The sequence below is a fragment of the Eriocheir sinensis genome, unplaced genomic scaffold (assembly GCF_024679095.1).
Source record: "Eriocheir sinensis breed Jianghai 21 unplaced genomic scaffold, ASM2467909v1 Scaffold559, whole genome shotgun sequence".
NCBI classification, from domain to species: Eukaryota; Metazoa; Arthropoda; class Malacostraca; order Decapoda; family Varunidae; genus Eriocheir; species Eriocheir sinensis.
The window spans coordinates 82313-104463 of record NW_026111897.1 but is presented as its reverse complement, the minus strand read 5'-3'; the positions used below and the strand labels follow the sequence as shown (position 1 = coordinate 104463).

Genomic DNA, 22151 nt, shown 5'->3' with positions numbered 1-22151 from the left:
TTGGGATGGACTCGCGGACTTGGGATCATTGCTTGGGTGACGGTCTCTGCGCCGCATATTGACCTGTTGTTTCCCAGGTCTATCGGTACCAGAGATTGGAACCTCTGGTAACGCAGCTCTGGTAGCCGGGGGTGCTCCACAATGGAGCTAACCAATGCAATTTATTAGCCAATAATATACATTCTTGCTCTCAAGTGGTTATACTCTCTCTAAATAAATGCAAAAAAATATTAAACAATAAAGCAAAATATTGCAGGTAATATGATTAAAATATTTCAAAAAAATTAAAAGACATGTACTCACTTCACCAGCAGACCAGCAAACGTCCTGAGAAATGTAATACTTTTCACCATTCTTCACCTGTTATATCTTCTTGGGCAAACAATTGTATTATCTAGTCAGTGGTTCTTAACCTTTTTCATCGTCTTAACCCTGAGACTCTCCAGGGCCCGTATTCTACATAGTGCTTATGGTCGACCATAACTAACCGTCATAGCTAACAGAATTTATGACCGTCAGTAGAATGACCGTCAGAAGTCTTCTTCTTCTTCTTGTCGTCGGCCATAGCGCAGTAAATCAACAACACCGTGAGCCGCTAGAACGCACGGCTCACAATTTGTTAACTTTAAATTTATGGAATATAATATATTATTGACATCATTTTCTTTGATTTACATTATTTTGACCTCATATTACGACTTTTGGGGAAGTTAGAAATGGTAAAATAGAAATTCGTTATGAGAAAATGCGCTGAAACGTATTCCCGTTGAAAAGTGTGTAAACAAATGTACCGCCCTCTCAGCTGTTCGGCAGTGTTTACTCACGGCATGGATCCTCAACCTAAACGTCAAAGGAAGGCTAACTGGGGAGACGACGAGTCTCTCCAGCTGGCTATGTTATACAGGGACGAAGTCCACGTTTTGAAGAGGAACTTCAAGACGGTTGGTGTTTCCAACCAAAAGAAACACGATGTCTGGACGAAGATTACGGCCGACCTGAATGGATAGTTCCACCATGAGAGGACGGCCGTAGAGGTAAAGAAGCGATGGTTCACCATCACTTCTAAGTCAAGGATGAAGCTGAAGAACTTTCGAGATCATCGGAATGGAACTGGTAAGTAAGTTTTCATATATTAGCTTTAACTGATAAACACCCATTACACATTTTTTGTCTCATTCTGAGCACTTTGAATATCATATATATATATATATATATATATATATATATATATATATATATATATATATATATATATATATATATATATATATATATATATATATATATATATATAGTAAAGATTCATTTTAGTACCATGCCAGTATGTATGGGTAGGACACAAAGTAATGGGTTTAAACTGGATAAATTCAGACTCAACAGGGACATAGGCAAAAATTGGTTTACCAACAAGGTTGTGGATGAGTGGAATAGGCTTAGCAGTCATGTGGTGAGTGCCAATACAATTGTCACATTCAAAAATAGATTACATAAATTCATGGACAGCGATACTAGGTGGGGTTAGATACACGGGAGCTTAGGGTCAAAGGAGCTGCCTTGTTTAGGCCTACCGGCCTCTTGCAGACTCCAACGTTCATATGTTCATTACCTACCTTATGAAACATCACTAGCTCTTCATAAATCTTTTCTTCAAATGTTCAACAATCATGGAAATGCTTTCAAAATCCAATTCAAGGACTATTTATTATTGAAAATAGGGGATAATATTGACGAAAGAGTAGCATCCTTTAGCGGTGGCCGCGGCGACGGTGCAGCTGCAAAATATCTCGCAGAGGGTTTAGGGTGGGAGAGCATATTTAAACTTCTCCAACCGAGCTTTACGACCTGCTAACGGGGGGGGCATCACCCCCCTCGACGCCCCCTTCTAACCAGGGGGGGCTGCACCACCCCATGGACCCCCCCCACATATATATGTCTTATTTCTGCGAGGAGGTATTTCTCACAACACCAGCTGCTATATGTCTTATTTCTGCAAGGAGGTATTTCTCACAACACCAGCTGCACCGTCGCCGCGGCCGCCGCCATAGGGGGCTACGCTTTCGTGAATATTATCCCCTATTTTCAACAATAAATAGTCCTTGAATTGGATTTTGAAAGCGTTTCCATGATTGTTGAACGTTTGTAGAAAAGATATATGAAGAGCTAGTGATGTTTCATTTGGTAGGTAATGAATTACTGGCACGGTACTAAAATGAGTCTTGTGTGTGTGTGTATATATATATATATATATATATATATATATATATATATATATATATATATATATATATATATATATATATATATATATATATATATATATATATATATATATATATATATACAAACATGGATATTTATAGAAGTATGTTGCAATACCCATACTTGTTGCCATCAACAGACAACTGCTTGATGGAAATCAATCACATTGAAATAGTTTTGTATTGAAAGAAACAGGATGCTATTTGCCATAAATTTTCGTTTAGTTTATATATATGGGTAAACCAGTTTAAGTTTGTAATGAATATTATGTAGAGTCCATTCTTACCCTTATTACTCGTACTTTCTTTCATCAGAGATGCCTGTAAGATAAAGTATGAAAAAGGAAGAAATGCTCCTTTCTGACACACACAACCTTGAATAGTGGTGGGAGTGCAGCAGCTATTTTTTTTTATATAATTTTGTTTTACAACAAAGAGTTGGCTCAAGGGCAACAAAAAGTGTAGAAAAAAAGCCCACTAATTGCCGCTCTCACAACAGAAGATACTATAGATTAGCCAAAAGAGAGGTCAATTCCGGGTGGAGAGGTGTCTTGATACACTCGTTGAGAGAGGTCAAGTTACAGGCAGGAGACAAAAACAAGTTTTATAACATCTCAGTAAAGTACCTGTCATAATCCACTTTAGCATTACATTCTGAGAAGACACTAATGTAGTGCTTTAGTAGAAGGGGAAAAAAGCAAAAAATACATGAATTTTTATTTTTTCCCAGGTGGCGGCCCTCCACCCCCTCCCCTTGACCCCATTGATGAACTTGTCGGGGACGTTTTGGGGCAAGACAGCAAGGTCATCACGGGATTTGAGGAGATTGATGACCTTGGACATCAAAGGACTGTCGACATGTATGTATCTATTTGTTTAATTTGTGAAGTACACTCTTTAGTTCTATTCTTCTCATTTTTAAATATAGTCAGTTCTGCTTAGCAAAAGTAATAAAAGCTTGTCATTTGCTTCAACCAGTATGTTACAAAACACTAGAAACATAACTCATCACTTGGAAAGAACATATGAGAGATATATCTTTACTGTTGGAATAGATTGTTTAATTAAAGGCTTTAGTTCAAGTTAACTATACCTGCAGGTAACGTCAAAGCTACAGCAACTTCTGTCAATTGATGCAATCCTACCTTGGTTCATAGTACTTCTCAATTAAGGTGTTTTCAATGAGTTCTTGGCCTACCTCAGAATGAGGAAAAATAGAGCAAAGGTTCACTCCACTTACTTTTTTTATGTTTTAACGTAACCGCCTTTGAGTGTGATGCACTTCTCCAATCTCGTCTTCAATTTTGAAATTCCGTCCCTGAAGAATGGTGGGTGAATCACTTATGAAAAGTCACCTTGTAACTCAATGGAAAATGCTGAAAGGATGCCAGCCCATGCATTACTTGTTGGAACCTATACCAACATGTTACAGCATTGGCGGGCTCCTGTCTCCACTCCTTCTTTGTTAGGCCGAGAATTCATTGAATCCTCCTCTTAATATCAATCCCCTCAAAGATATGCAACTCTTCTAGACCTTATTGATTGTCGTTAATTTAGTATGAGTATGCCTTCCATTTCCATAACACTATGCCATATTTACTCCCTAGTATATGAAAGGAAAAAGATACCCTATGGCAGATCTGCATTAGTTTATAACTGCTCATTTGTACACCCATTTCATGACTTTATACATTACTTGCAGTGAAGACGCAGCAGAGCCAGCGAGCCAGCTCATTGTAGGTCAGGGAGGTGCTGAGGCACCAACAGTAATAATTGTGCCTGAGCCCACCCTGCAGCCACAAACTGAGGGGGGTGCCTGGGGGAAGGTGCCAGCTGAGGATGATGCAGCAGCTGCTCAAGCAAAGGTGGCAGCTGCTGAGGAGGAGGCTGTAGCTTCAAGAGCTACAGCAGCAGCTGCACAGGCTGGGGAGGAGGCTGCACGGGCCATGAAGGCAGCTGCAGAGGAGGTGGCGGCTTGTGCTCGGGCCTTCACAGGAGCTGCAAGGGCGCAGGAGGCAGCTGCAAGGGCGCAGGAGGCAGCTGAAAGGGCACGGGAGGCAGCTGCCAAAGAAAAAGCGGAAGCCATGCGTCTTAAACAAATTTTGCTCAAGTTACAAATTGAAAAGGAAAGGAAAAACAAATAATATACCTAATAAAAGTAGAAAAGGATGCACATAGTTCTATGATTGTGAAACCTTAGTTGTACTAATTTAATTATGCTTATGCAGGAATGATACAGTGTACAAATGCACTGGAAAAAGAGATTAAAATGAATATGTAAAAAAAATGCAAAAAGAACACTAATGGAGAATAAAAAGGCAATGTGTGAAGAGCTAGGAGGGAAGGTGAGAAATGACTTTCAGAATAATAGGGAGATGTTCTTGAAGGAAGTGAAGGGAGCTTGAGAAAAGAATGAAAAGGTGTGTATGAACTATGAATGTAAAGGGTGTGAATAGGAATGTAATTGTAAGTGTGGAAGGTATAAGAAGATTGAAGGAGTACTATGAGTGTTTTTAGAGTATTGACAACAAAGAGGGGACTGTTAATTTGCAAATGTTTACAAAAGGAATATGGGTTATAATTGATTGATAGATTGATTACTTTATTAATGCAAGTGGAACAGTACCTTGGCATGTACTTGTCCAGTCGTGCTGAGGAACGGGTTTCAGTCTTCATTGCTAGAACGAAAAACAAATTAACTAGTAGGTAGTTTCATAATAATAATGATACAGAATAATGCAGATTCTTAAGAAATGAGTGTTTCCCAGATTCAATTCGAAAAACATATATATATAAAATATCCAACTTACTGGAAATGCAAGTTGCAGAATTCATCTCGATACAGGCGACCTTCATTCCGCTGACCAGCTGGAAGTGGCGGCACAACTTGCACACCTTCAGGTTGTGCCATGGCAAGATCCACTTCTTCAGCGTTAGGTTGAGCCGCATCGAGAGGAATGGGAATATTCCTGTCCTTGCAGATGTTGTGGAGCATGCCGCATACATGTATCAGCTTGCACACCTTCACCGGGGGAGTTACTCGGACCTCGCTGTGTAGGACATGAAAGCGGCGCTTGAGCTGTCCTATTCCCCGTTCCACAACACTCCGTGTCCGTTTGTGGGCCCTAAAAGAAAATACAAATGATAATGGCAGTCAATATTAAGTACTTATGTTCCATTAACTATGGGTAAATTCACTACTTGCCATACCTAGCTTGACTAAATTTGACTTTGCTTGACTAAATTTGACTGTCCTTGACAATTTTTTTTCAGTTTAACCCGGTAGCAGCGGGGATCATGTTTCTTAACCCGAGAACGTCGACAGATCCTTTTTAGGGCTTTGACGAGTCGTGGCTGTGGTTATGAGAGGAGTACTTTGATGTACATTCCATGCTCTTTTTTTAGTCTCAAAATGCAGAGTAATTTTGTCATTTCTCGGGCACTTCTCGGCTTTCCCATAGCCGAAGCCCACGGGTTAATGGTCCCTCCAGGCGAGAAAAATGAGAAAAAATCAGCCCTCACACAAACCATTTCATAATATATATCAAAGCATTTGTGATCAGATTATGTATCATCTATTTTGAGGGGTTTATATCATGGCACAAATTTGGCCTGTCGCTGGTACACGGTAAAGCCACAAATTTGGCCCGTCGCTGTTACCGGGTTAATTACATTTTTTAAATTGAAATCTATTTTTTTTAAATTTGAGTCAACTTTTGCAATTTGAAAGTCAAGTGTTTTAATTTAAAAGTCAACTTTTTAAATTTGAAGGTCAACCTTTTTACTAGGAAAATCAACTCTTTAAAATTCTGACAATTTTTTTTCATTTAAAGATCTTTTTCTTTAAATTTGAAGGTGCAAAGGTGTATTATTTTCTTTAAATCTGATGTACTTATTATTAACGTCATTAATTATTATTTAAGCTGATATAATATGTGTATTTTTTGTTGCCAGTTAATCTAGGTTAGGTTGAGTTTTTTCCTGATTTATTTGCTATTTTCATTTTTTATTATTATTCTAAAATGAACCTAAATAATTAAGTTTTTTTCGATCAGTCGAAACTTAGCCTAACCTATTATCCGAACTCTCTATATAATAGGTAAATGTTGTGATTGGCTCAGTTTGCTAATTACACCTGGTAGTGCGTGGCATGTCAACCCTACAAAATTTTTAGCGGATCTCACGTTCAACATGTTTATTGTAAGAAACTATACTGATACCCCAAAGAAAAATAAAGACAATCTACTCACCTATTATAGCGTGACTGAGGTCCAGGCAGAGGTCGCAGGTAAGGTGTCAGGAGCCATGGCTTGCTGGGATAGCCACTGTCTCCCAACAAGTGACTACCTGGTGGCACATGCCCTCTCTGGAACAATTCTGCCACTCCACAGCCATTCAAAATACGTGCATCATGCACTGAGCCAGGCCACTTCGCTAGGATATCCAGTATTCGATAGTTGGCATCGAATATGACCTGCACATTAATACTGTGATATCCCTTGCGGTTGACAAACACGTCTTCCTCCTCCTTTGGTGCCACAATCCTTACGTGTGTCCCATCAACGACACCAATAACCCCGGGAAAATTTGCAATGGTGAGGAAGTCTGCCTTGTTCGCCTCAGTAACGTCTTGGGTGGTGGGGAAGCTGATGAACTGCTTGAGAATATTGACGTTTGCAAGGGCGTCAATGGTCTGGGTGATGGCTCTGCTGATGCTGGGCTGTGATGGGCCGAGGTCGTCGCTGCTACACATTTGCATTTTTCCCGTGGCAAGATACCGCAGTGTGATGATCACCTTCATCTCCGGGGTGAGTGGGTTTCTCCTCTTGGTGTCACTTGACAAGGCTTCCCTCACAAGATCAGTGACGTACAAAATACCTTCCTTGTCAAGTCTGTATCTCCTGATAAGCTCAGCATCGCTGAGCTCGTTCAGTACGTCTCTTCTTCGAAAAGGCTGGGGAGCGTGTTGACGTGGGGCTGCCATGTTGACGCGCTTCTGACGGTCATAAGCAGAGTTATGACAGGGTGAACCCGACCTCAGCGTCCCGCGCAATTTTATGGTCGTCCATAAGAGTTTATGGTCGACCATAAGAGTTTCTGACGGAGTTATGTCTGAAATGCGCCATTTTGTTCCGCTATGACCGTCAGAAGAAGTTATGACGGTATGTAGAATACGGGCCCAGGGCATTACCGTGACCCCTATATTAAAGTTTGTAATAGTGAACTTTGCGTAAAGGTAAAACAAAACTATATGAAGATCCTGATTTATTGGAAATGTTACAAATAAAATACCTTGAAAAATGCCACACATCCCCTACAAGTGCTAAAACAGTACAGAACATCAAGCTTTTTCCACTTATAAACACTTATAAATTGGGTAAGATGATAGCCTATAGCACAGTATCCATTAAAAACGCATCATTGATAAATAAAATTGTTCACGAGAGGTATATTAATTCCTCTTAAGAAAAAAAAATTCTACAAAATAATAGACTAGTTTTCTTAAATGCAAAATAATAGCTTAGTGTTCCTAAATGCAAAATAATAGCCTAGTTTCCTAAATGCAAAATAATAGCCTTGTTTCCTAAATGCAAAATAATAGCCTAGTTTCCTAAATGCAAAATAATAGCCTTGTTTCCTAAATGCAAGAGAATAACTTAATATTCTTAAATGCAAAATAATATTAGTATTCCTAAATGCAAAATAATAGCTTAGTGTTCTTAAATGCAAAATAATAGCCTAGTAATCCTAAATGCAAAAAAAAAAAAAAAATAGCTTAGTATTCTTAAATGCAAAATAATAGCCTAGTATTTCTAAATGCAAAATAATAGCGTAATATTCCTCAATGCAAAATAAGATTAGTATTCTTAAATGCACAATAATAACCTAGTATTTCTAAATGCAAAATAATAGCGTAGTATTCCTAAATCCAAAACAATAGATTAGTATTCTTAAATGCAAAATAATAGCCTTGTATTCAGGAATGCAAAATAATAGGCTAGTATTCTCAAATGCAAAATAATAGCCTAGTATTCTCAAGTGCAAATTTATAGCTTAGTATTCTTAAATAAAAAATTAAAAAAATAATACCTTAGTATTCCTAAATGCAAAATAATAGCTTTGTATTCCTAAATGCAAAATTATAGTTTAGTATTCTTAAATGCGTAATAATAGCCTAGTATTCCTAAATGCGAAATAATAACTTAGTATTTACGAATGTAAAATAATAACTTAATATTCCTAAATGCAAATAGCCTAGTATTCCTAAATGCAATATAATAGCTTAGTATTCTTAAATGCAAAATAATAGCCTGGTATTCCTAAATGCAATATAATAGCATAGTATTCCTAAATGCAAAGTAATAACGTAATGTTACTAAGTGCAAAATAATAACCTAATTTTATTTATTTATTATTATTATTATTTTTTTTTTCGTCTACGCCTATAGCGCCGGTAGGCTTGCTTGAGGGGCCTGGATGTTGTTCGGCCCCAGCCCGTCATGGCGCAGGCAAGTGTTTATAGTGCAAAATAATAGAATAGTATTCCAAAATGAAAAATAATAGAATATTATTAATAAATGCAAAATAATAGCTTAGTATTCGTGAATGCAAAATAATTGAATAGTATTCCTAAATGCAAAATATTGGCCTGGTTTTACTAAATGCAAAATTATAAGCTAGTGTACAAAGTAAAATTATAATGTGGTTCTCTTCACTACTTCATTGGCTTATTATCAGGTTATTACAGACTGTAAAGCTCTTTCCACTTGCAATTTATTACAGTTGTAGATACGGTATAACATGCAGAAAAGCTTACACCATACGAATAAAATCCAGTATTCCTCGAAACATATTACCTTGTCCCTCATTGTGGGAAAATGGAACGCAAAGCGCCTTGAGTGTCACAGAGCAAGAGCGAAGCACATGCAGTCCCCCACCGTAGCTATGCTCTGACTGATTGACTGGGGGTTGATGTCTTTAGTGAGGTCTGTTAGCGACAAAAAATGGTGACGCTGGACAAAAGTGCCAAAATTGGTACAGAGGCGGGGATGGACATATTGATCAACATTTTCTCTCGGCCCAGGAAAAAAAAAAAGTGATGGATGACCGTTTGGGGGGCCGTTTTCCAAGATGGCCGCCACCAAACCTATGACACATCACTTAATGCCACGTCTTTCCATTCTACCTATTCTTTCTATTCAAACAACTTGATCTATAGCCTTCTATTTCATAAATAGACACTAGATTGATGTTTTCATCAATTGGTATACATTATTACCATATGACAGGGCGGCCACATTGGATTTTATAACGATTTTGTGTTGAAAATGATCGGTTTGTATAGCAACTGTCAAATATAAACTGAATTGTGTGGTTTTCAGAAGCAAATTAAATTTTAAAAGTAATGTTATTATTTTTTTCAGGCTGGTATATACACTATTGAATTTTATAAATTCAACATGGCTGCTAATACAGCCACCGAACAACAAAGGATAATAACCTTGCCAGTAAACATTCAACAGGTAAGTGTAATACATGTACTATAAGGTTTTGCATGCAGTAGAAGTTACTGGAAAAGTCAAAATGAGAGTGCAACTAATATTCTAGAATATAATATTAAAAACACTCTGCCATGATCCACCTTTTATCTCAGAATTTGGAGACATCCGTCATGGAACAAAGTCTGATCTCCTCAACTGCCTGTCTAGTGAGTCACAGCTTCCTTTCTGAGCAGAGGGTACAGTCTTTGGCGGGGGCGTAGCCACATTTCCTACGCGGCTCCAAAAATGAGGATACTGTCATATCTCCTACATTTCAGCAGTCATATCTCCTACACCAAAATGGTGCATGCGGCACATCTACACCAATAATGGTGCACACGGTATATCTCCTACACCGAAATGGTACATACAGCATATCTCCTACACATAAAATGGAGTACCCAGCGTTTCTCCTACACCAAAATGGTGTATACAGCATATCTCCTACACAAAAAAACAGTACCCAGCATATTTTTTACACCGAGAATAATATTATTAGGGCAATGAATATTCAACATAATGGACTCAATATATTTTATTTAAAGATATAATTATGACATGCTTAGTTTCATCAAAGGTAAATTATTAAAATGTCTTAATCAATAAAATTATATATATATATATATATATATATATATATATATATATATATATATATATATATATATATATATATATATATATATATATATATATATATATATATATATATATATATATATATAAACAGAAATCATTAAAAATGAAATACTTGGCAATTTTATTATAGAGGCACAATTTCATTTATATAAATACCTCTGGCCCGTCTTGAATAATACCCCAACAAGTGGGACATTTTGCTGGGTTGTTTTAATCTGCTGCCCCCAGTAGGGTATCAATACAACTAGTACATGATGCAGCATGTCTGCACGGCAATAGTGCCACTGTCGAACCCACGCACCTATGATTCGTCAGCGGGGTTCGAACCCACCGCACCAGTCAGGCCAAGTATATTGTGTAGGAAATATATACAGGCCTACACTACTCTAACCTACACTACCCAGTTTGCTGTTCACACATGTAATAAACAACTTAGTATAGTAACGGTGTCTGTATTATTAAGTCTGTAATATTAAAACTATTGACTCCAGAGCGGGGTTCGAACCCAGCGCACCGTGCACTCAGGCCATGTATGAGACAGACACCACAACAGGACCTTGTGTGGGAAATGTGACGGTATAGATTTTTGTGTGTAGGAAATACGCCGGGTATTGTGTAGGAAATGTGACCGTATTGATTTATGTGTGTAGGAAATACGCTGTATATGAGTCGGAAATATGCTGTCTGTAGGAAATACGCCGTTTATGTGTCGGAAATGTGACGGTATAGATTTTTGTGAGTAGGAGATACGCCTTATCCGTGTCGGAGATATGACGGTACCCTATAAAAAGCGAAATTTTGTAGATGTGACTTGTAGGAAACTAAACTAAGTGAAGACATCCAAATAGTGTTTGATAATAACTACAATGTATGGAGGAAAGACAGAAAGGGCAAAGGTGGTGGAGGAGTGGTGGTAATGACGAGGAAGGAGGTATTAGTACAATCAGTCGTATATGGAGAAGGAGAGGCAGAAATAGTGAGTGTTAATCTGGAGAACAGAAACAGAGAAAGGATGACGATTATAGCAACGTATGTACCACCAAGAACTAGCTCATGGAGTAGAGATGAATATGAGGCCATGATTGAGGATACCATTCAGAGTTTAAGTAGACTACTCAAGACAAACAAAAGACTTCTGCTAGGAGGTGATTGTAAGTACAAGGAGGTAGATTGGGAGATTTCTGAAAGTGGAGGTAGTAATACGGCATGGGTGGGGGGAAAGGTTTTTAAGATTGACGATGGCAGACTTGATGATGCAATGGGTGAAGGAAAACACAAGATACAGAAGTGATGACGAACCAGCGAGACTGGACCTGGCGTTAACGAAGGGAATGCACTTGATGAGTGAATTAAGGTATGGACGCCCTCTGGGTAAGAGTGACCATGTGATCCTAGAGATGGTAACAGAGGAGGAAGGAGGTGAAGGGGATGAATCCTATAAAAGAAACAGGTTAAGCTACAGGAAGGCAGATGCGGAAAACCTCAGGAAGTACTATGGAGAGCTGGACTGGGATGAGTTAAAGAGAACAAGTGAAGTGCAAGAAAAGTGTGATATTTTCATGGAGGCGTATAAACCAGGGGTTATGAAATTTGTACCAGAATACAAACCTGAAGAAAAGGAAAAAAGGACTGGTTTAATGCAAGGTGTGCTGAGGCAAGAGAAAAGAGACAAAGCTTGGAAAAGATTCAAAAGAAATAAAAACCAAAGGAATAAAGAAGATTTTAAGGTAGCGAGAAATGAATACGTGAAAATAAGGAAGGAAGAAGAGAAGGGGCATGAAAAGGATATTGTGGAAGGTGCAAGGAACAACCCAAACTGTTTTACAGATTCATAAATGGAAAGATCACACCAAGGGAAACAATGGAAAGACTGAGCAATGGGAATGTGATAATTGAAGATCCTTAATTAAGACATGACTGAGCAAAACAAAAAGTTCCAGCAAGTCTTTACAATAGAATCAAATTTCAAGTTACCGCAACCGCACTGATGATTTTCCAGTACCGCGCCACCTCTGGCAGACAGCTATATGAGCCTGTTTGCAGATGATGCAAAATTGCTAAGACATATTAGAGACAGTAAAGACTGTGAAATTCTCTAAGATGACCTCAACAAGATTTGGAAATGGAGTATTTAATGGGAGATGAAATTCAATGTGAAGAAATGTCATGTAATGGAAATGGGGAGGAGTGAAGGGAGACCAAAATGGACATATAAAATGGGAAATGGAGAAATATTAACCCGGCAGCTTCGGCGGACCCCGTTTGGGGCTCGCCTCAAAACCCCTAATTCCAGCTAATTGTAGGTGGTGGCAGCATAGCGCAACCCACCATGCATGGCCATTGTGGTGGGTGAGTGATCTTGAGGTGGGCTTATTTGTCACAGGTTGTGTTGTAAGGTCATGGCAGACTGAATTAGCTACCCATACAGTAATCACTTGTTAAATTCTCTAGAGTAGACAACAAGCGACTCTCGGCTAGATGCCACGCGTCACGACTGCTTGTTTTGTAACAAACACTGCCCATAACAATGGAGTAAAAGTAAATATTTTAACGGCTTTATGGTTATGAGAGGAGTACTCTGATGTACGTTCCATGCTCTTTTCTTAGTCTCAAAATGCAGTGTAATGTTGTCATTTCTCGGCCACCTCTTGGCTTTCCCATAGCCGAAGCCCACGGGCTAAAGAGAGTTCAAGAAGAGAGAGATCTGGGAGTGACAATACAAGATAATCAACAGCCTGAAAGTCATGTAAATTGGATATTCAGTGATACGTATAATATGGTGAGAGGTATAGGATTAGCATTCCACTACATGGATAAGGATATGAAGAAAAAGTTAGTAACCACTATGATTAGGCCAAAATTGGAATATGCGGAGGCAGTGTGGTCTCCCATAAGAAACACAAAAAAACTAGAAAGAATACAAAGAATGGCAACAAATATGGTTCCAGTGTAATGGCCCGAAATGTACTACAATTGTAATGGTATTTTTCCCCATGTAAATAGAGTTAACCTGGGGTGTTTGCACAACCAGTTATATATGTATGTGGGTTTCTCATGAGAGAGAGAGAGAGAGAGAGAGAGAGAGAGAGAGAGAGAGAGAGAGAGAGAGAGAGAGAGAGAGAGAGAGAGAGAGAGAGAAAGGAAAGAAGGAAGTACACAAGAGAAGGAGAAAAAAATGAAAAGTATGAGAGGAGAGAGAAAGAAGTTTGAGAGAGAAGGGAGAGAGAGAGAGAGCGAGAGGGAAGAGATGGGGGTTGAAACAAAGAGGCTGTTGTGCTCCCATATCTCCCCTACAATCTGTAGTGTCAACAAAATTCAGAGGTGTCAGGGGTCAAAACAGGGTATCGTTGCCAAAAGCGGTCAATCTGCCTTTTTTTAATTATTGCGGGAGAACGGTAAATATTTATAATGGAAATAAAATACTAGTGACCTTATATTGATATTGGAGGCCTACCAAGGAAATCTCAGGTCTCAAGCAGGCCTAACCTGCGGTCAGTTTGTCACTCCGTGACGTCACACCAAGGCATTTTGGGGCCGAGACTAACGCCCCTTCCTCGCACTAGGTTGTGGGAGCGAGCTCATTCTCACGAGCGACATCGCCCCTTTCAGGTGAGGAAAGAACTGTTCACGGTGTTCAACTCACTTTGGCTATAATACTATAACTGAGACTGGATTCTCACGAGCGACATCGCCCCTTTCAGGTGCGCCAAAGGCAAGCCTGACAGATGGGAAGCTGGGCGTCGTCCAGACCAAGGCCAACATGCAGCAGTAAACACTTTTGAAGCTGCGTTGTGGGGGATTGCCTGTGGCAGGGTGTGTGAAGAGAGGAAGGAAGGAGAAGGCCAAAAGGGTGGTATGTGTGTCGTTCTCAGGGGTAACAATGGATAAGCGCAAACACTCACTAGTTTTAGTTAGGACTTAATTAAGGTGTGGAATGGTGGAGTCTGTGTTTCCCCGTGTGGGTGGAAACAGTTATTATGTTGGTGCTACTTATTGCCATGTGTGCATGTTAGTTTAAGGTGTTAATGTTAACCTGTGTTCATGGTATTTACAAATGTAATTAGTGATGTAAGATACGTAAGCTAACCTCTAATAAGTGGACCCTGTCCACCATTCACCATCAGAATCTCTAAGCAATAATTACCTCAAGTAACTTTCTTAAAGTCGTGTTACCTATATTACTTGGACAGGTGATGATCCTGTGCGATAATGGTGCTTTATAAGACTGGGTGAATAAACTACTAATTTTACTCTGTGGTTTAAATGATCAATAATTAATTCTACTTTGAGCTATAATGAACCTACATAATTAATTAAAAGAGTGCCCATGAACGGCACGACACCATGTCCTTAGGTAAGCTGCTGGGGTAGTCCTCGGTGGAAGAAAGTGTAAGCCATCAGCAGGGGACAGCTGCTGGACACACAGGAGGAACTGTCACCAGGAGGGACACAACACAGAAGAAAAAAGACAACAACAACAACAACAAGCAGGAGGAGGAGGAAACAAGGACAAAATAAACTCAGCACTCACCAATAGTGTGCTGCTCCTTCTCTTCCATTCTCTTCCTCCTCCTCATCTTCTTACTCTTCTTCTTCTTCTTCTTCTTCTTCTTGTTGTCTGTGCATATTGTTGTAAATTGTCCATTCTCTTCCTCCTTTCTCTGCATCATAAAAAACTGTGTCAACAACCACTGAGCTCCTTCAGACTGTAATGGCACAGATTGGCACCAAAACACTCAAGCTAAATCTTTAAACACACAACAGCTTCTGGCATAAAATAACAAAGAATGACCTCGCTCACTCAGATAATAATAATAATGTCTCATTTGTACGGAAGAACAGATGATTTTTTGGAGTAAAGACGTGTGGTTTTGTCAGGTTAGGTCAGAGGGCGGCACCCAGCATTTTTACGGCACACCTAAGGGTGGAGAAGGGGTCAACAAACAGGTGGGCCATTATTTAAAAGCACCAAAATCTCCCAGAAAGAAACATTTTTGTCCACCAGTGTCCCACGGGTCATGTTCTGGGGACAGTGTTGCCTCTAGACAAGGTAATACTTTTTTGGTCCCTGAATGCAGTGCAGTAAAGAAACACTTCCAGAAAATAGAAACAAAATTTATATGACACAAATATGTTTATGTAAGTGAAGCGCACCCCCGCTGGGCTGTGTGCCAGGGGGCGACACATTCCTCAGGCCCACAAAACACCCAAAAGACAATCACAAAACACCAAAAAATCTGCATTATGAAGCCAAATCTATACCGCTAAATTACACCAGTCCAGAGCGCTGAAAGAACATGGCTCTCCACCACACTGTGACCCCCCCAGGGGAGACTGTGTGTATGCACACACACCTGGAAGCAGCGAGGCTCCTTCCTTAACCCCCTGGACCCCAGCGATGCGTCACGGAGCGTTGAGGCGCCCTAATGGAACAGCCAAGGAGGCTAATGTTTTAACCCATTAGCAGCGGGGATCATGTTTCTTAATGGTCCCTCTAAGTGAGAAAAATGAGAAAAAATCATCACTCTCACAAACCATTTCATAATATATATCAATGCATTTGTGATCAGTTTATGCATCATTTATTTTGGGGGGGTTATATCATGGCATAAATTTGGCCCGTCGCTGCTACACGGTAAAGCCACAAATTTGGCCCGTCGCTGCTACATGGTAAAGCCACAAATTTGGCCCGTCGCTGCTACACGGTAAAGCCACAAATTTGGCCCGTCGCTGCTACACGGTAAAGCCACAAATTTGGCCCGTCGCTGCTACACGGTAAAGCCACAAATTTGGCCCGTCGCTGCTACACGGTAAAGCCACAAATTTGGCCCGTCGCTGCTACCGGGTTAACTGTACACGAAAGGGGTATGACGGGACAGTGCCCCAAGCAGGCAGGACCCACGCCACGCCTTGCAGGTCACTGTTCTCAGTTATTGCGTTTGTGTCAACATGTCACTGGTCAGGAGGAGACACACTTATAACAACTCCCTCTGTTGCCCTCACGCCAACTCCTCCCTCATCAGCTGAGGCAGTAAACCTTGACACACACAAATGTGGAAGAGCTTGTTGCATTGCTCACATAAAAAGTTGGGCACAACATCTGTGGTCATATGCCGGAGAGAGACAGAAGGGGAAGGAATTATAGGAGAAGGGAACAGACCCCAGGAGACGGGACACAACATCTGTGGTCATATGCCGGAGAGAGACAGAAGGGGAAGGAATTATAGGAGAAGGGAATAGACTCCAGGAGACGGGACACAACATCTGTGGTCATATGCCGGAGAGACAGAAAGGGAAGGAATTATAGAAGGGAACAGACCCCAGGAGACGGGACACAACATCTGTGGTCATATGCCGGAGAGAGACAGAAGGGGAAGGAATTATAGGAGAAAGGAACAGACCCCAGGAGACGGGACACAACATCTGTGGTCATATGCCGGAGAGAGACAGAAGGGGAAGGAATTATAGGAGAAGGGAACAGACCCCAGGAGACGGGACACAACATCTGTGGTCATATGCCGGAGAGAGACAGAAGGGGAAGGAATTATAGGAGAAGGGAACAGACCCCAGGAGACGGGACACAACATCTGTGGTCATATGCCGGAGAGAGACAGAAGGGGAAGGAATTATAGGAGAAGGGAACAGACCCCAGGAGACGGGACACAACATCTGTGGTCATATGCCGGAGAGAGACAGAAGGGGAAGGAATTATAGGAGAAGGGAATAGACCCCAGGAGATGGGACACAACCCCCGATTAATACCTGGTACATTGCTGGGTGGACAGGAGTGTAGGGTATCGGAAAAGCCGCCCAATTTTTTCCACTCCGCCGGGAATTGAGCCCGGGCTCTCTCGTTTGTGAGCTGAGTGTGCTAACCACTGCACCACGAAGCCCCGCCTTGCTCACATAAACTTACTAACAATCACACTAACACCATGCAAGTATGAAACATTAAATTAATTTGTATTTTTTTATCTGTAAATTCAAATATATGCCATTTTAGTGAAGGTAACAGAAGGCATCCAGACACAAGCAGACTGAACCAAGACTTTACTTACTGGGTTACTTGACGGAGTTGTTGTTGTTGTTGTTGTTGAGAGTCCACCGCTGCTTGGGCCCCAGTCCAGAGGGCCTCTTCTGGAGCTCCAGGATGGAGTTTGAGCCTGCCGAACAAAATAAGTGACGTTGAAATGTTTAGTAGTGTAACTGTGTGGTTGTAAGGAAAGACAGGGACACTATATATCATACTGTACACATGGAAACAAGACTGTGTGTGTGTGAGGGACAGGGCCGTTGTGTAAGGCAGTGCGGGTGTCATTCTAGAGTTTTACACACACGCACACACGCCCTCCAAAACACGCACACAAGCCTTCACACACGCACACAGGCCTTCACACACGCACACAGCCCCGCACACAGCCATGAGTGACGTGCCTGACACACACTTATAAACACGAAAAATCCGCCAACAATCTCCACTCCCTGTTTTCTCCGTGTTCTCTTGGTCTCCGGCGGTTACTGTGGGTTTCTAAAGGCGTGGAGAACCATTACCACATGATATACTGCCTCAGGCACCTCCGTCAGGCCTTACAAGTGGAGAAAACGGTAAAATAGTGTGTTTATCTTTCCTGGGAAGGAGAGGTCGGCGGCCATCTTGTCTTCCTCTTCTTCTTCTTTGACCTGTTACCTGTTATTTTGTTCCTTATTTTGTGTTCTATGTGTGTTTTAATGGCGGGAAATGCTTGAAGAAAATGTGATTACTGTTTTGACTGGTTTAAATTATATTGAGGAAGTGTTTTAACGTGTGTTGGGGCAAATAGTTTGTGCTTAACTAAATTGTCTAAGCTAACGAAATTGTCGTACTTGGCTCATTTCCTTCAGTTTTTAGGCCAAAACTATTAAAAACACTTCCATAATCAACACTGTAGACGATATCTTTAATTATGAGGGTGTCGACATCTAATATACACTGATTTCTCTAATAATTGTACAATTTAAGATAATACATTTTAAAGTCTACCGTGAAAAACATATAGAAAACGTAAAGTAATGAGGAGTTAGAGAAAACGAGAGCGTGGACTAGGCTATTTCTCAGAGGTATAGACGAGAGAGAGAGAGAGAGAGAGAGAGAGAGAGAGAGAGAGAGAGAGAGAGAGAGAGAGAGAGAGAGAGAGAGAGAACTTACATAGAAAATCAGACCACACAGACCCCATCGTCGAGACTAGGGAGAGAACTGTCACAGGGGGAAAGGAGGAAGGGGGGAAGGGGGAGAGAACTGTCACAGGGGGAACGAGGAAGGGGAAGGGAAGTGAACTAACACAGGGGAAGGAGGAAGGGGAAGGGGAGGAATTGACACAGGGGGAAGGAGGAAGGGGAAGGGGAGGAATTGACACAGGGGGGAAGGAGGAAGGGGAAGGGGAGGAATTGACACAGGGAGAAGGAGGAAGGGGAAGGGGAGGGAATTGACATAGGGGGAAGGAGGAAGGGGAAGGGGAGTGAACTAACACAGGGGAAGGAGGAAGGGGGAAGGGGAGGAATTGACACAGGGGGGAAGGAGAAAGGGGAATGGGGTGAACTAACACAGGGGAAGGAGGAAGGGGAAGGGGAGGAATTGACACAGGGGGGAAGGAGGAAGGGGGGAAGGGGGAGTGAACTAACACAGGGGAGAAGGAGGAAGGGGGGAAGGGGGAGGGAATTGACACACGGGGGACGGAGGAAGGGGGAAAGGGGGAGTGAAGTAACACAGAGGGGAAGGAGGAAGGGGGGAAGGGGGAGGGAATTGACACGGGGAGGAAGGGGAGGGGAGTGAACTAACACAAGGGGAAGGAGGAAGGGGGAAAGGGGGAGGGAATTGACACAGGGGGGAAGGAGGAAGGGGGGAAGGGGGAGTGAACTAACACAGGGGGAAGGAAGAAGGGGGGAAGGGGGAGGGAACTAACACAAGGGGGAAGGAGGAAGGGGGGAAGGGGGAGTGAACTAACACAGGGGGGAAGGAGGAAGGGGGGAAGGGGGAGGGAATTGACACAAGGGGGAAGGAGGATGGGGGGAAGGGGGAGTGAACTAACACAGGGGGGAAGGAGGAAGGGGGGAAGGGGGAGTGAACTAACACGCATGTCAGACACACACAGACAAACAGGAGGGTAATTGAACTTCCTTGAAACACTAAGGAGAGGACAGGACTGTTTCACCGGGATCTCGTGTTTGATGAGGTGAGTATACTGAGCAATCTTGGATGTGGGCATAATATCTTTCTTTTTTACGGTGGGTCTGACAGATTCTCTCTCTCTCTCTCTCTCTCTCTCTCTCTCTCTCTCTCTCTCTCTCTCTCTCTCTCTCTCTCTCTCTCTCTCTCTCTCTCTCTCTCTCTCTCTCTCTCTCTCTCTCTCTATTACGAAATGCGCGGCGTTAAACTCAAAAGCGTTCAATGCGTTAAGGACTTGGGGGTCAAAATCGCGTCAAACCTCAAATTCTCACAGCAATGCATCGATGCAGCAAATAAAGCGAACAGAATGTTGGGCTTCATTAAAAGAAACTTTCTATTTAAGAATAAAGATGTAATACTCCCGCTCTGCAACAGTTTAGTCAGACCCCACTTGGAATATGCGGTACAGTTTTGGTCTCCCCACCATGCAAAGGATATTGCTAAATTAGAAGGTGTTCAGCGTCGGGCAACGAAAATTATCCCTTCCTTGCGCAACAAATCCTACGAAGAAAGGCTTTCTACCCTTAACATGCTCTCTCTTGAGAAACGTCGCCTCCGAGGAAAACTGATCGAATGTTTTAAAATACTTAATGGTTTCACGAATGTAGACAGATCAACATTGTTTATGATCGATGACACTTTGCGCACGAGGAACAATGGCGTAAAACTCAGATGTAGACAAGTAAATTCAGACTGCACCAAATTTTTCTTCACCAACGATGTAGTGCGAGAATGGAATAAGCTCCCATCATCAGTGGTCCAGTGTAACACGATTGACTCCTTCAAAAATAAGCTCGACCGTCACTTCCTTCAACTTAATATCAACTAGAGTAGAAATGCAACGTTTTGGAGTCTTCTGATTAATGTAAAATCACTTAGGTTTAAGGACAGACCACCAAGTCTGGACCATGGGGTCTGTGTGGTCTGATTTTCTATGTAAATCTATGTAAATCTCTCTCTCTCTCTCTCTCTCTCTCTCTCTCTCTCTCTCTCTCTCTCTCTCTCTCTCTCTCTCTCTCTCTCTCTCTCTCTCTCTCTCTCTCTCTCTCTCTCTCTCTCTCTCTCTCTCTCTTTTTTTCACTAGTGTGGTAGAGCCATTAGTCTGTTGCTTCTGAAAACAATGTACGTATGTGTGTTCGTGTGTACATGTCGACACACACACACACACACACACACACACACACACACACACACACACACACAAACACACATGTACACACACAAACTCATGAGCTTCTGTGCACCTACTAATTTTGCGAAAAACCGCTCTCTAAGACACACACACACACACACACACACACACACACACACACACACACACACACACACACACACACACACACACACAAGCAGGCAAATAAAAAATGTACACTCGTAAATTTGATTAGTTGTGAAAAAATGAGAAAGCAAATTTCTCATTAACACACACATTATTATTCTCTCTCTCTCTCTCTCTCTCTCTCTCTCTCTCTCTCTCTCTAACCCATTTATGGCGCCAAGAACACATTACTTTCTCCTCACATTACTTTTGTATCTTTTATCTCTCCGTTTCCGTCCGTGTTTGACTAGAATTTATGTAACACGCTTCCCCTTCTCTCTCTCTCTCTCTCTCTCTCTCTCTCTCTCTCTCTCTCTCTCTCTCTCTCTCTCTCTCTCTCTCTCTCTCTCTCTCTCTCTAACCCATTTATGGCGCCAAGAACACATTACTTTCTCCTCACATTACTTTTGTATCTTTTATCTCTCCGTTTCCGTCCGTGTTTGTCTATATTTTTTTTAACACTCTCTCTCTCTCTCTCTCTCTCTCTCTCTCTCTCTCTCTCTCTCTCTCTCTCTCTCTCTCTCTCTCTCTCTCTCTCTCTCTCTCTCTCTCTCTCTCTCTCTCTCTCTCATTAATGTCTGGCACCTTGTAATGCTAAATAAGGTGAGAGAGAGAGAGAGAGAGAGAGAGAGAGAGAGAGAGAGAGAGAGAGAGAGACCTAGATCATCACGAAATAGAGAAGAATCAAAATAAAAGTAAAGAATAAAAATTAAATAAAGAATGAGAGGAAAATAAAGAAAAAGGAAGATGTAGAAGAGAGATTTGACGAATGCGTGTGGAGGCGGCAAGAATACGAAAAGGAAAAGGAGGAAGAGAAGGAGGAGGTAGACAAGCAATGAGGAGTGAAGGGGAGAACGGGAGATAAAGAACAACAACAAAAAAAGCATGTGGTGGTACGAGATGGGAATGACAGAAGGTGAAGGATGAGATTAAATCAACATGAAGGGGGAAGGAAAGCAGAGGAAGTGGAAGACAGGTGAAAGGGAGAGGCTGGGTGGGATGGGGACGGTTGCCAAAGGGAGTGGATGTCTGAAGAGATGGGGAGCCTGGGTGGGAAGGGAAGGGAGGTAGATGAAGTGGTTGGCAGGTGGGAAGAAGAGGCTGGGTGGAATGGGAAGGGAGGAAAAAGTAATGGAAGACTTGTGGAAGCTAGGGATAGGTTGGGTGGGATGGGAAACACGAGAATGGGAGTG

General features: G+C 41.6%; 3 protein-coding genes across 5 annotated transcripts in view; 1 reads left to right on the top strand and 2 right to left on the bottom strand.

Annotated features, from left to right (window-relative positions):
- The first annotated feature begins 605 nt into the window (after window positions 1-605).
- Window positions 606-4427, top strand: LOC126993098 (tol-Pal system protein TolA-like). Its single transcript, XM_050851933.1, has 3 exons — window positions 606-1113; window positions 2989-3118; window positions 3961-4427. Exons 1-3 carry the CDS (start codon window positions 1074-1076, stop codon window positions 4400-4402), a joined length of 612 nt encoding a protein of 203 aa, XP_050707890.1. The 5' UTR covers window positions 606-1073; the 3' UTR covers window positions 4403-4427.
- LOC126993097 (putative nuclease HARBI1) lies at window positions 3893-8003 on the bottom strand. Its single transcript, XM_050851932.1, has 4 exons — window positions 6509-8003; window positions 5069-5383; window positions 4885-4936; window positions 3893-4319 (listed from the first exon to the last, which is right to left on the bottom strand). The coding sequence occupies exons 1-3, from the start codon at window positions 7567-7569 to the stop codon at window positions 4924-4926; spliced, it is 1389 nt and encodes a 462-aa protein (XP_050707889.1). The 5' UTR covers window positions 7570-8003; the 3' UTR covers window positions 3893-4319; window positions 4885-4923.
- A 5494-nt stretch (window positions 8004-13497) lies between these two features.
- LOC126993100 (uncharacterized) overlaps window positions 13498-22151 on the bottom strand; it is an 89914-nt gene continuing 81260 nt past the window's right edge. For all 3 annotated transcript variants that reach the window (XM_050851935.1, XM_050851934.1, XM_050851936.1), the window contains 3 exons: window positions 17497-17601; window positions 14970-15099; window positions 13498-14849 (listed from right to left, as the gene is read on the bottom strand). In XM_050851935.1, the coding sequence (XP_050707892.1) occupies window positions 15012-15099; window positions 17497-17601 (193 nt within the window). In that variant the 3' untranslated portion in view covers window positions 13498-14849; window positions 14970-15011. The remainder of the gene's footprint in view (window positions 14850-14969; window positions 15100-17496; window positions 17602-22151) is intronic.

What these genes read in the sequence shown, in the direction of transcription:
- LOC126993098 (XM_050851933.1), top strand. Translation starts at nt 1,074, where the DNA reads ATGAAGCTGAAGAACTTTCGAGATCATCGGAATGGAACTG. An exon ending in AGATCATCGGAATGGAACTG is followed by an intron (nt 1,114 to 2,988) that starts GTAAGTAAGTTT and finishes ATTTTTTCCCAG; the next exon opens with GTGGCGGCCCTCCACCCCCT. An exon ending in CATCAAAGGACTGTCGACAT is followed by an intron (nt 3,119 to 3,960) that starts GTATGTATCTAT and finishes CATTACTTGCAG; the next exon opens with TGAAGACGCAGCAGAGCCAG.
- LOC126993097 (XM_050851932.1), bottom strand. Translation starts at nt 7,569, where the DNA reads ATGTGTGGCATTTTTCAAGGTATTTTATTTGTAACATTTCCAATAAAT. An exon ending in CCTCAGTCACGCTATAATAG is followed by an intron (nt 5,384 to 6,508) that starts GTGAGTAGATTG and finishes ATTTTCTTTTAG; the next exon opens with GGCCCACAAACGGACACGGA.